Source organism: Chrysochloris asiatica, unplaced genomic scaffold, assembly GCF_000296735.1.
Source record: "Chrysochloris asiatica unplaced genomic scaffold, ChrAsi1.0 scaffold00041, whole genome shotgun sequence".
Taxonomy (NCBI): Eukaryota; Metazoa; Chordata; class Mammalia; order Afrosoricida; family Chrysochloridae; genus Chrysochloris; species Chrysochloris asiatica.
The window spans coordinates 21,205,938-21,219,724 of NW_006408559.1; the positions used below are offsets into that span (position 1 = coordinate 21,205,938).

General features: G+C 49.0%; 1 protein-coding gene across 1 annotated transcript in view; it reads right to left on the minus strand.

Moving 5' to 3' along the window:
• Nucleotides 1-1,470: 1,470 nt before the first annotated feature.
• The window catches only part of ZNF777 (zinc finger protein 777), a 45,108-nt gene continuing 32,791 nt past the window's right edge, over nt 1,471-13,787 (minus strand). The window contains exons 4-5 of the mRNA XM_006861209.1: nt 7,327-7,578; nt 1,471-2,654 (exon numbers count right to left, since the gene is read on the minus strand). Coding sequence (XP_006861271.1) covers nt 1,471-2,654; nt 7,327-7,578 — 1,436 coding nt within the window. The remainder of the gene's footprint in view (nt 2,655-7,326; nt 7,579-13,787) is intronic.

Here is a 13,787-nt window from a genome sequence, read left to right on the forward strand (position 1 = left end):
TCTTCAAACAACCTCTGCTAACATCTCTTTAGGTTTCCAACATTCTGATGTTCTCTGTCATCTCCTCCTCCACCCACAGCTTCCCTCCTCTGGGCTCTTTCGGGCCAACACAGGTCCTCTGCATGCCTCTGACTCTCAGCTCTCCTCCATCACATTCATTCTCCTGATGTTTCTTCCTTGCATCATGTCTCTCTCCTGCTTGACCCTTCTCAACTGCTTCTCAAACAAAGTCATATTCAAACACCAGAGTCGGAGCATTGAACTCAAAATCCCTCAGCATCTCCAGATTCTACTCCAAGCCAACCTTCTGGACCCTGGTTTTTCTGCACGAGCCCAGCGGTTCAGCCAGCCACTACTCCCTAGTCAGGCTTTGATCCCACTTCTGATTCATCAGAATATCCCCCAGAGAAAGCCTTCCCCATCTGCAGGGTGTTCGCCACCGCTAAGCATTTACCGCACACAAACGTCACACTGCGCCCTGCGCCCGCATCTGTCCTTGAGCTCAGCGCAGGGACTGGCTTCCTCTCGGTGTCCTCAGGCCAGCCGGGGCCTCTGCTCCGGCCCCTGGCTGCTTTCACCATCTCCTATCGTAGTCTGGGGAAAAAAAATGCGAACGTAAAGACATCATTTCTAAGTGGCTCTTGGGCCACCTCTCCTCTCTGAACCTCAGGTTGACTTTTATCAAAAACGGAAGGGGCCTGGTGGTCCCTTCAGAGTAAACAATGTACTACCCCCCCCTCCCCCCCGTTGTTCTTTTGCTGCCCTTTCTCTCCAGCCTGTCCACAGCTTACATGCTAGCTCCGGCTCCTGTGTCCTTTCAGGCCAGCTGGCCATTTTCTGGCTCCCTCCATCTCCCTTAAGGCTCGCTCTCAGGGCCACTGGCAGACCCAGGGTGCGGGTAAACAGCTCTCGGGCAGTGTAATACGTCTGCAGTTTCCCCTTCTACGCCTCACTGGGAAGTGACTGGAAATGAATGAATTCCTAGGGCACCGGGGCACGCTCAGGCACTCGACAGATGGAAAGATACACTGGGTGCAACCTTCAAAAACAACGTTCGGACAAACATGTGCCTTTTGTGGCTCCCCCAAAGATTGGCCCTAAGAGGCCTCACACTTCTTCCCTCTGGTCAGGAGTCACCTGGGCCCAACTTCCTCTCTAGGACCATCTTGCCAGCCCAGGCTCACGCTGCCGGAGGTTCGCCCTCCATCATTCTAGACGGCCGGCCGAGCTCCTTCCTGAAGATCTCCAGCCTGGCGGGCATCTCCTTCCGGGTGATGGGCCCCCCTTCCCCCAGGCGGGACTACGTCCTCTGCCCGCCCCTTCAGAAGCAAACAAAAACGGCAAACAGGAAACGCTTGTCTTTTAAAAATTACTCTATTATTATCAAAGAGAACCACAGTATCCAAAAGGGAATCGGAAAGTTCTACCCCCAGCTAGGCCGCCCCGCCAGGCCCCGGCCGTCGTCCGGCGTCACTCGCCCGCGTGGGTCCGCAGGTGGTACTTGAGCGACTGTTTGTAGCGGAAGCACTTGGCGCAGTGCGCGCACGGGTAGGGCCGCTCGCCGGTGTGCGCGCGCTGGTGCTCCAGCAGGTGGTGCTTCTGCGTGAAACGCTTGCCGCACTCGGCGCAGTGGTAGGGCCGCTCGCCCGTGTGGATGCGCCGGTGCTCTAGCAGGTGGTGCTTGCGGATAAAGCTCTTGCCGCACTCGGGGCAGGCGTGCGGGCGCTCGCGCGAGTGCACGCGGCAGTGGTTGGTGAGCTTGGACTTTTCGCTGAAACTCTTCTCGCACTCGGGGCACTTGAAGGGCCGCTCGCCCGTGTGCGTCCGCTGGTGGCGCAGCAGGTGCGACGGGCGGCTGAAGCTCTTGCCGCACAGGCTGCAGATGAAGGAGACTTCGTGCTTGCCGGCATGCACGCGCTGGTGGATGACCAGGCTGATGTGCAGGCGGAAGCTCTTCTTGCACTCCGGGCACGTGTAGGGCCGCTCGCCCGTGTGCGTGATCTGGTGCTTGGTCAGGCTGGACTTGTGGCTGAAGCTGCTGTCACACTCGGGGCACTGGTAGGGCTTGGAGCTGCTACCCCCGCCGCCCCCGCCGCCGCCGCCGCCTCCCGGCGATTTGGGGCGCGCCTTGAGCGCGTGCTTGGGGTGCAGGCCAGGCGCACGCTCCGGTGAGGGTGGTGCGCGCGGGCCGCGGTGCGCGCGCTGGTGCAGCGTTAGCTGCTGCTTGTGGCGGAAGCTGGCTTCGCACTCGGCGCATGCGTACGGGCCCTCCTTGACGTGGTTGCGTTGGTGGATGACCAGGTTGATCTTTAGCCGGAAGCTCTTGCCGCACTCCAGGCAGGTGAAGGGGCGCCCGCCGCGCCGGTTGCGCTGCTGCTGCCCGGCTGGCCCACGAGGCTCGCCCAGGTGCCGCTCGCTGTGCGCCACGGGGGCTAGTCTCCGCAGGGTCGGTTTCCCCAGCTGTAGTGGTGGGGGGCTCTCCTCACCCTCGGGGGACAGCTCCCCGGGCAGTGGGGCCTGGTACATGCTCGCCTCGAAGCGACCGGACAGCTGCCCTAGAGACTGCAGGTGCGGGGGCAGCTCCTCTTCCTCCTCCTCTTCCTCCTCCTCTTCTTCCTCCTCGTCCTGTTCCTCCGTTTTGATCACGATGCCCTCTGCTCCAGGACCCGGGAAGGACAAACAGAAGGAAGACGTTAGTGCGGCCCCTGGCCCTGGTGGGACCCACCTCATCTCCTCCATCCCCATCACCCATCACAGCGCCGCGCCCTTTCTGAGGGGCCCTTGGAGGAGTAGGGAGGGCTGGTTCTGGGAGGAGCTGGTGGAAGTAAGCAAAACGGCTGCCCGTTTCCTGGGCTGAGGCGGGCAGCACCCAACAGGAGACAAACCGATGGAGGCAGGCAGAGCCCCAGAGGAGGCGCCCAGGCCCAGCCTGCCTGCAGCTCTCCGGGTGCTGGATGACAGCCTTGTTTTCGTTTTCAGTTTCATTCAGGTGGTCAAGGTGGGAATTCTAGCGCATGCGTCAGAGGGTCTGAACGCTCTCAACCCTCCCCCTTCTACAGTCTCCTTCCACGAGCTCTGCTCAGCCAGACCACTCTACCTGTCTCCTGTGCTTACCTGGAGATTTCTCCTTCTCTCCAGGAATGTTTCCCCCTCTCTAACGCACACCCATCAATTTAACACCCAACTCCTGTCTTCTCAAACCCTTCCTTGACTGTCCCGACTTGCAGCCTCCGAATCCTGACTCTCAACTCAGTTGACTGAAAGAATGCAACCGTGTGTGGGCCGATTCCAACAACCATTCCCAAATGTGCCCAGAAGGTGCCCCATAAGCGCCAGCCCACACCTCTAGCTTGGCCCTTTACAACACAGAAATTCTGGAAGGTAAATTCTAGAGAGAAGGAATAGCCTCAAACTCCAATTTGAACATTCTCAAAGTGGCTTGTGACTCCCTAAAAACTGAATTGGGGAACTCTTACTTTTAGTCTTGGTGTGGCTTTGTACTATAAGCACTGGACTGCTAACTGCAAGGTTGACAATTCAAACCCACCGGCTGCTCCTTGCGAACCCTACGCAGGGTTGCTATGAGTCAGAACGAACTCAACTAGCACTTAACAACAACAACATTTAGTCACCGACTTTGTGTGATCTTGAGAACGTCACTTATCTGAGTCCAGCTGTGAGACGGAAGACATAATGACAGTGCATTTACGGAATTCGTAAAAAGCAAACAAAAATAACAGTTCCAAAGCACAGTCACACCTCTTTTCTCATACCCATAATATTATGTTGTTGTTGTTAGGTGACATCAGCTCATAGTGACCCTGTATAGGGTTTTCAAGGAGTGGCTGCTGGGTTTGAATCATGAACCTTGTAGTCAGCAGTCCAGTGCTTATCCAACAGCATCATACCAGAGCTCCGTATCTTATTATAGGATAAGACAAGTAAATATTATCTCCATTTTACAGAAAGGGTATCCAAGACCCCGAGATAGGGAATGGTGTTTCCTAATAAAGTAAATAAAAACATAGACCTGCCTAGAGCTTGCAGTGTAGAACCATCTGATGTCCCCCGCTCAACTGACAGAGAAACTGATGCTAGCAATGTCTGTGACTTGTCCGAAGCCTTGTACGTTCGTTAGCTGGCTCCCAAGCCATAGCACAGTCTGCTGCTCTGAACCCAGTCAGTTGCAGTGTTAAAGCTGGAACCCAAGTGTGCTGCATCCCAGCTCAGTACTCTTGCCTTACGAAAATGCTACTTCCACCCCCAGGATTCTCATCAGAAAGTGACCCGGAACATCCTAGGACCGGGATATTTAAAAGATCGGGAAGGGACTCATCCAGAACAAAAGAGAAAAAAGGAAACCAAAGAATCAGAGAAGGGCATATTTATTCTACGAGACCAACAGTCTACATGCACCGTGAGAGCAGAAGCAGCAGAGAATGCCTGGTTCCCACCACCTGCTCACAGTTACTATGGACGGGTCCTGATAGAACGGAGAGATGTGGACCAGAACTCAAATTCCTTAGAAGTTCAGACTTCCTAGCCCAGGTGAGACAGGGACTGCCTGAGGCTACTGCCATGAGGTACTATTTAAACCAAAAGGATTCCTTTAAGTCAAGTTTTAGCTAAATAATAGATTGGCTCATAAAATAATATCACCTGTGAATAAGAGCTCTTTTTTAAAAAGTCATTTCTGTGAGACCAGATGGTCAAGACTCTTCTTACAGCAAAGATGAGAAAATAAGGAAGCAGGGAGACTAAAGTAATGGAAGTGGTACAACCAGATTGGAAAGAGTAAAAAAAAAATAACCCAAATCACTGAATAATGTGTATGTAAAAATTACTAAACGGGAACCTTATTTGCTGTGTATACGTTCACCTTTTTAAAAAAAAAAATCAGGAAGGAGGAGGCAGGCTAAGAGGTTGGTTAACTACTTGCCTTGGTGTTTCTCCTGAAAATGCAGTTGTCTATGAAAGACAAAGTAGAAAATATGGGTCTTAGAAGATTGAAACTCTCCTTGAACACCAAAAATGTTTTTCTTAGTGAAATAAGAATGAAACCTTTCAATGAGTTGTTGTTAAGTGCTGTCGAGTTGATTCCGACCCATAGCGACCCTGTATAGGGTTTCCAAGGAGCAATTTAAATTCAAGACTCAGAATTCCACTAACAACTGTTTAGTGCCACTAGAATGCTTAACTTAACTGGCAATCTGAAATTTGTATTAGGAAGCTTCCAGTTTAGCACCTCCTCATAAGGAGCCCTGGTGTGGCGCTGTGGGGTAAGCACTGGGCCGCTAACTGCAAGGTAAGCGGTTCAAACTGACCAGCTACTCCACGGAAACCCTATATAGGGTTACTAGGAGTCAGCACCAACTACACGGCAGTTAACAGCAATATAATTTGCCTGTGTCTTTCAGACGGTTTCAAGAAAGATAATGTGGTATATTTAAAAACCAATGGCGTGCGGTCCATCTAACCAAGGAGGATGATATTTTATGTAAACTGCAGAGGGATTATCTATAGATAAAATGAAAAATGGGGAAAAAAACCATAATTTTAAAAAACAATTAAAACGGATGTGGATATACTTGTAAATATAATAATATGTTAACTGATACGATGGTGATTCTTTTGCTCATAAGCTGTACACATTTTTCCCCAGAATACAGAGAAAGAGCAAAAGCTGCCCTTTTCATTTGATAAGTTTAATATGATCTTGTTTTCAAAACTAGGTAAGGGTGATGGGAAAAAAAAAAAGTAAGTTCAGGTTCATTTCCCTTAGGAATGTAGTTTTTAAATTCCTGCATAAAATATTAGTTAACTAAATCCCATCGTGAATTTTAAAATTACATAATGATCTATCCAAAAGATATTCTGGGGCCAGGCCACTGTGAGCCCACTTCCGTACTGTTCTCTTCTTTGTACTCAAAAATGATGTTCCTGAAGTTTCATAACTTCGCACACAAAGATGATACCTATGTTCTCCCAGGAAAGGGACCAAAAGGCAGATGGTTCAAACCCACCAACCACTCAACAGAAGAAAGATGTAGCAGGCTGCTTTTGTAAAGGTTGTTATTGTTGTTAAGTGCCGGCGTGTAGATTTCGGCCTATAGCGACCCTAGCCCGGGAAACCCTTTGTAGTCCAGAGCTAGGGTCCTGCAGGCTTGCCATGAGTTGGAATGAATTTGAGTTCAACTTGATGGAAACGGGCTTGAGGTTTTGCTGGTTTGTTTGTGTGTGTGTGTGTTCTACATGGGACAGAGAGTATAATCAGTCATTTTAAAACATGGTACACTTGGTCCTTATTGACCTGGAGTACGAGAAGGAAGGAGAGTCAGGAAAAGGGCAAAACCCCGAATGCTAAGTGCCTCCCAACAGCTGCCTCATTTGCCATGAGGCCCGAGGAACTGGATGGTGCCCAGCTGCCATGACTGAATGATTTGATCAAAGATTCTATAAAAGACTCCTGATCAAAAGGGGGAATATGCAGAAAAGAATTTCATGGAATCTGGACTTTATGGAGCCATTGAGGCTGGATGAACCCCTGAAACTATTACCATGAGGTAACCTTTAAACTTGAAGCCAGAAGTACCCCCTGAAGTCTTCTTTACCTTAAACAATAAGCAAACCCCAAACCAAACCCATTTCCATCACCAATTCTGACTCATAGCAACACTGTATAGGGAACGAGCAGGCACAGCCTCATCTTTCTCCTGCAGAGCAGCAGAAGTTGGGTTGGAACAGGCAACTTTTCATTTGGCAGTAAATGCCTATCCAAAGAGTCAGGAAATGAAACGACAGTTTAACCTGATGAGTCCATGTGTACTTTAAAGAACTGCATGGGATCAAATTGACAACAATGACTTGAAAGATGAGGTGGCGCTTTACGGGAGGCACAGCTCAGAAGAGAAGGCTGCACAGCCGGAACGTCACCGTAGAAATTGTTGGGTGAGCATATTATGTTCTGCTGTGTCTAATCTCAACACCACTAAAAAAAATTAGTTTAAAAACCAAACATGCACTTCAAGGGTTGAAATCTTCAGGTTAACTGAGGTTTCTAATGTCACAGAAAAACAGGGACGAGTCAGGAATTAGAAGTTCTAGCCTTGCCATTATCTGGGTGATCTTGGAACACTTATTTGACCTTCCTCTGTCTGTAACACAAGGCGGTTAGACAGATGACTGCCAGTCCCCCTTTGAGCTCAGAAACATGTTTACAAATCCTGTGGCAAGAAACCTACACTCAGCAGTGCAATGCCTGGGGTTCTCACATCTGTCCACCCGGAGCTTCCCTGAGGCAAGCCTCCCTGTTCGGCCCGGACTTACCTGTGCAGTTTCTCTGCTGCGCCAGCATGTGTTTGAGCTCGCTGAACTCACTGGAGCCCTCTGTGGACTCTTCCAGAGTGTTCTCCTGTCCCTGCAGGTCCAGGTCTGGCTGCTCGCCACAGGGATCCCCCAGCTCCGAGTCCTGGAATCCGTGCTCCTCCACTTGTCCCATCAGGGGCTCCGGGGTCTCCACACTTTCTGAACCCTCATCGTTGGTCTGGACCTCGATCTTAATCACAATGCCATCGTGTGCTGAGAGGGAAAGGAGGAGACAAGCATTCAGATCCTGTCCATTCAGTTCCCTCCCTGCCAAGATTTCTACAGTCCTAGAAGGAACTCAAAGACCCTTAATTAAGTTAGAGACCCTGAAGAAAGAATGCTGAGGGGACTGTGAGTAAAAGTAGAAATATTTCTGTGCATTTGTAGCGTGCAGCGCAAAGGTGGTTTGTCAGCACTCAGCATTGTTAGGTTCCTCTTTGAAGCCAATGCATACAATCAGTCCCTCCCCACCCTCTCTCTGATCACTGCACTCAAGTTGTATAAAGAAAAAGACAATCCTCTCACCTCCCCACCCCCTTCCTCCCGTCTCTCCCTGAGGCACCGGGCACTCACGACCCAGAGAATAAAATTAAAACAAGTGACCAGGACGAATTCAGCTACACACCAAACACCAAAGCAGCTGCCGACTCTGGGTGGCTTGGGGTATGGAATAGAACTGCTCCTTACGGGTTCTTTTGCCCAAAAGTCAGCAGTTGGAACCATCAGCCACTCTGTGGGAGACAGATGTGACAGTCTGCTTCGGTAAAGGTTTGTTATTGTGCCGCTGAGTTGGTTCTGACTCCTAGTGACTCTATGCACTGCCCAGTCCTGTGCCCTCCTCACAATTGTTCTGCTTGAGCCCATTGCCGCTGCCCCTGTGCCAATCCATCTCGTTGGGCGTCTTCCTCTTTCTCCCTGACCCTCCACTTTATCAAGCAGACTGTCCTTCTCCGGGACTGGTCCCTCCTGACAATATATCTGAGTATAAGAAAAGTGTCTCTCCATCCTGGCTTCCAAGGAGCACTCTGGCTGTCCTTCTTCCAACACAGAATTGTTGTTCTGGCAGTCCATGGTATTTTCAGTATTCCTCTCCAACACCGTTCCTTGGACATCCTCTGGGCCAGTTCTATTCTGCCCTACAGGCTCACTAAGAGCTGGAACCAACTCCAGGACAATGGGCTTGGTGGGGTGGCGGTGGTTGTTTTCACATCTTTTACTGACTTAGATCCTCAGGTCTTTCTACCAAAGATGCCCCGAGATGGGTTCTAACTGCCATTAGCTTACTGGTGGTGACAGTAGTGTGCCATGGAGTTGGTTCCAACTCAGAGCGACCCTGTATAGGGTTTCCAAGGAGTGGCTGGTGGCTAGGAACTGCCGACCTTGCAGTTAGCAGTCCGGTGCTTATCCTACAGCGCCACACCAGAACTCCATAGTAGTAGTAATTGTTGCTGATAAGTGCGGTGGAGTTGGTTCCAACTCACAGCCACCCTGTACCAAGGAGTGGTTCTTGAGTTTGAACTGCCCACCTTGCAGTTAGCAGTGGGGTGCTGACCCTACAGCGCCACACCAGGACTCCTTACACATGGACAGTAGGAGCATTTCCAAAATGCTAAACAGCATCCTGGTACACACATTGTCCTGATAGTCTGCCTTTACTCAAGTTTCACTTGCTTACAAGGCTGTAAGGGGGTCCTGGTGATACTGTGGGTTAAGCACTAGCTGCTAATTGGAAGGTTGTTGGTTTGAATCCACCAGTAGCTCCACAGGAGCAAGTTGAGGCTGTCAGCTTCCATAAAGTTTTATAGCCCCTAGCAGCCTATGCATCTATTGTTCTATGTCCTCCAGGGGCGTGTTGGTGGACTGGCTAGCAGCTCCATTTCAAATGCGCCAGTGCACACACGCACACAGACACAGATACACAGACACACAGAGACACACAGAGACACAGACACACAGACACCCACATAAACACGCACACACACACACAAACACACAGAGACAGGGTCATGCTGGGTGCTGGTGGACAGGCCAGCAGCTCCATTTCCAAAGCACCAGTGCACACACAGGACCACACAAATGGGCTGTAGTGTAAGTGTTGTGTCCCGGTGTGGGCTATTGTCTCCAGGCATAGACACTCACTGATAACACCATGTGCACATCTAGACACATTCAGACAGACTAGGAAGACAGATCTGGTGGGCTACTTCCAGAAACCAGCCCGTGAGACCCTCAGGAATAACAACAGAGCACTGTCCCCTTAAGATTCACAGCCTCAGACACTGTACAGGGTCGCTGTGGGTTGGAACTGACTCCATGGCACATCACCACCAGCACCATGGTTCCATTTAATAGCAGTGGGCTCACACATAACGACAATTGTGAGGATGGCGCAGGACTGGGCAGTGCTTTGTTCTGGTGTGCACGGCGTTGCTATGACAACAACGTTGCAACAACCAAGTGCTAGAAGATGACCCGCTCAGGCTGAAGGAAAGATGGCACAGAACTGGTCAACATTTTGTCCTGTTACACATAAGGCTTGGGTCCTGGTGTGACTCTGCAGGATAAGTACTGGATTGCTAACCACAAGGTTGGCAGTTCAAACCTACTTGGTTTGAACTTGGTTGCTCCTTGGAAACCCTACACAGGGTCTCTACAGGTTAGAACGGACTCAGAGCAACAAAAACATAAGGCTGCCGTGAGTTACAGTCAGCTGGAGGGCAACAACAACACAGACGTTTATATAGTTTTATTTGGGGGCCATTATTAGTGGAATCCTGGTGTGGTGCTGTGGGTTAATGCACTCGACTGCAAGGTCAGCAGTTCAAGCTCACCAGCTTCTCCTCGGAAACCCTATACAGAGTAGCTATGGCTTGGAACCGACTTGACAGCATCTAACAACAATAGTTGGTATTAGTAAATAACAATAAATGGAGAAAATATTGAAATTGTGAAAGACTTCACTTTGCTTGGATCCACTATCAACATTCATGTAAACAGCAGTCAAGAAGGAAATCAGTTTAAAGACTAAGGTGCGCCTGACCCAAGCCATAGTATTTTCAATAGCCTCAAATGCATGTGAAAGTTGGACAATGAATAAGGAAGACTAGAAAAGAATTGGTGGATTTTGAGTTACGGTGTTAGAGGAGAATATGAAAAGTACCATGAGCTGCTAGAAGAACAAACAAATCTGTCATGGAAGAAGTACAGCCAGAGTGCTCCTTGGAAGCCAGGATGTTGACACTTGGTACATATTGTCAGGAGGGACCAGCGCCTGGAGAGGAACATCATGCTTGGTAAAGTGGAGGGTCAGCGAAACAGAAGAAGGCCCCCAAGGAGATAGACTGACACAGTGGAGCAGCAGTGGGCTCAAGCGTAACAGACCCGGCAAGGTTTCCTTCTGTTGTGCAGAGGGTCACTGAGCTGGAACCAACTCAACAGCACGTAACAAACTGGCATTAAAGGAACAACTCGCATTATACATACGCCTCTATCTTCTTTAAGGAGCTCTGGTAGCATAGTGGTTACAAATTGGGCTGTGAACCTCAGGGTCAGCAGATCGAAACTACCAGTGGGAGGAAGATGAGGCTTTCTGTTCCTGTAAAGATTTACAGCCTCGGAAACCGTGTACAGGGTCGCTGTGAGTCAGAACCGACTCCATGGCACGTAACAACAACAACAACAACAACTATCTTCTTTGCTCACTGAAATACCTTGTAGGTCTTTACATGTCAGAACCAACTCGGCCGCAGAGTTGTTGGGTTTTAGAAATGCATTCTTTTTATAAGCTTTACATACAGGCGGCACTTCAAAAAGTTAATGGGGAAATGCGTTGAAAAGATGCTGGAAATTTTCCATGAAAATGCTGCACTTTGTCCAGTCGTTTCCTGAGTGAAAAACCTTCCCGCTTTGTTCCCGGTCTACCCTGATGAGCAAGAGTGCATTAAACATCGGTTCATACCTCTGACCAAAGAGTGGCTTTATTCTGACAAGGTTGCAAGAGTGGAGCTGCTGGCTCACAGAGCCCACTGAGCATGCTCAGCACCACCACCAGGTCACGTGGAAAGGCCATGAGGGAGTTCACATGTTCCTGAGCACACAAAACATGAGCAGCCAGCGCTGCTTACCACATCCCACCATCAGATGGTTGTTCTTGTTAAGATGCCTCTGACTCAGAGCAACACCGTATAGGGCTTTCAAGGAGCGGCTGGTAGATTTGAACTGCCAACCTTTCCATTAGCAGTCCAGTGCTGATCTACAGTGCTACCCCAGCACTCTGCCATCAGATGGTATAAAGGGCTAACTTATGTCTTGGTCCTTTAATTTCATTTCCATGACTAAGGTAGTCTAAACATGAGTTCTTTTATTTATACTTGATTTTATGTGCACTGTGTATGCATATCTTTTATGTCTCTTCCAATGATCTTGCCTTTTCTTATCAATTTGTAAGAATAATTTATTTAGATTAAAGATACTCCAGTTTCCTGTATCTGCATTATAATTATCTTTTTTTCAATCTATCACTTATCTGGTGACTTTATTTGTGGTACCTTTTGCCACACACCTTTAACAAAGTTTTTATATTGTCAAACGGCATATCTGATCACTTAAGGTTTTACCCCAAGGCTTTGATGACTTCATTTTTTACATTTATGTGTTAAAATCACCTGGAATTTGCTGTGGGATAATGTGCTGGACTGCAGGATCGGTTTGAACCACAAGGTTGGTTGTTCAAATTTACCAGCTGCTCCTTGGAAACCCTATGAGTCAGAAGCAATTCAAAGGCACTTGACAACAACATATATTGTGAGATAAGAGTTCAGCTTCTTTTTTGTCCATGTGGATAGGTTCGTGCCAGCGCAATTCCCCTGTTGTTGTGTGCTGTCGAGTCGGTTCTGACTCATAGCGACCCTGTATAGGGTTTCCGAGGGGTAGCTGGTGGGTTTGAACCACCAACCTTGTGGTTAGCAGCCCAGTGGTTACCCATAAGCCCAATGGCAGGTTGAAAGTCACTCTGCTCATTGAGGAGGTTATAAGTATATAATGCATAAACATTCATTCATTCATTTATGCAGTCAGTGCAGCTCAGCAGGTGCTAAATGAGTGTTCCAACAAAGCAGAGATTCCTGCCTTCATTCATAGCGGGTTCTCACAGGATGAGAAAGGCAGCAGACACAATAGATAATTACACTGTATGCTAGAAAGAGAGTTCTATGGATAACGAAAGAAAAACAAGCCAGGAAGTGAGCAACACAGACCCAGTCCCTGCCCTCAGAGAGTTTCCTCACTGTTCCCTGCCCTTCCCATTAGCCCTTCCCAGAGAGCGGGCTACTAAGTGTGCTAGAAACCAACACCACAGGGCTTCAGACCAGGTTCCTTCTGATGCCAGGCAAACCTTTCTTTCCTCCTGAATTAGTCAACTCAAATCTTGTGGAAGGAAGCATCTCTGATGTTTCTGTGTTATGTTCTCCACAGGCTAAAATCCCTACTTTTCCTGCTTTTTCTAGTGTGGGAATGAATATCTTTTCTCCAAAAATTATTATACCCTGTTCCTGTTTATTGTAATCAGGTGACCTTTTTTTTTGACTACTTCCTGAAGTGAGCAGAGATGTTACGATCTTTTTTTTCCCTTGTACTGTTTCCTGAAATGGGAATGCGCACCATAAAAAATTTTAAACTAGCCAACTGGGTAAGGGAAAAGATTGTGTGGTCAAAGCCCTAGCCAGTGGGGTGAGACACCACCTGAAGACTTGTGTCGGGGATTAAGAACCTGAGTGAACTGCCCACTCGGTGTGCTCGCTGGCCTGACCCTGTAGGTACGGCTATGCGCACGCACCCTCTTGCAGGAGTACATTTTGCTTTGCCAAGGTAATTTAGTCTCACCGAGTATCTTTTGTGTGACATTGGAATTCATTTCTAACAATTTGGGGGCCTGTCTGGGATTTCCCATTCCCTTTGGGAAGCAGCTTTAGCCTTCACCTCTGAGGGAGACGCATCCTGCTGTCCAGTTATGGCAGCCCTCAGTGAGATCGGCTGAAGTCTCCCAAGGAAGCAAATAAATCCGGACTCTTGGCAAAGTGGGAAAAAGGCCTACTCAAGCATCACCACGTGACAACCAGGTAACTCTGTGCACAGGCCTAGGTAAGCAGACCCGCAGGGGCGGTCAATGCTTTCTTGGGGGTTGGGACAACCTGGAGGTTGTGTGTGTATGAATGAGACATGCCCTGGGCACGAAGAGAGTGTGGAGTCCTGATCCACGGTTCTGTGGCCACCCCATACGGCTTAGGGTGGTATCGAGTCAAGGACTCGATTCGAGTTGGGGGTTTATTCCAACATGCCAGTGCTGAGGTGTCCAACGTTCCCACGAGGGAAGTAGCTGGCGACGGACAAAGCAAAAGTAAAAAAGCGTAGGAAACCGCCAAGTA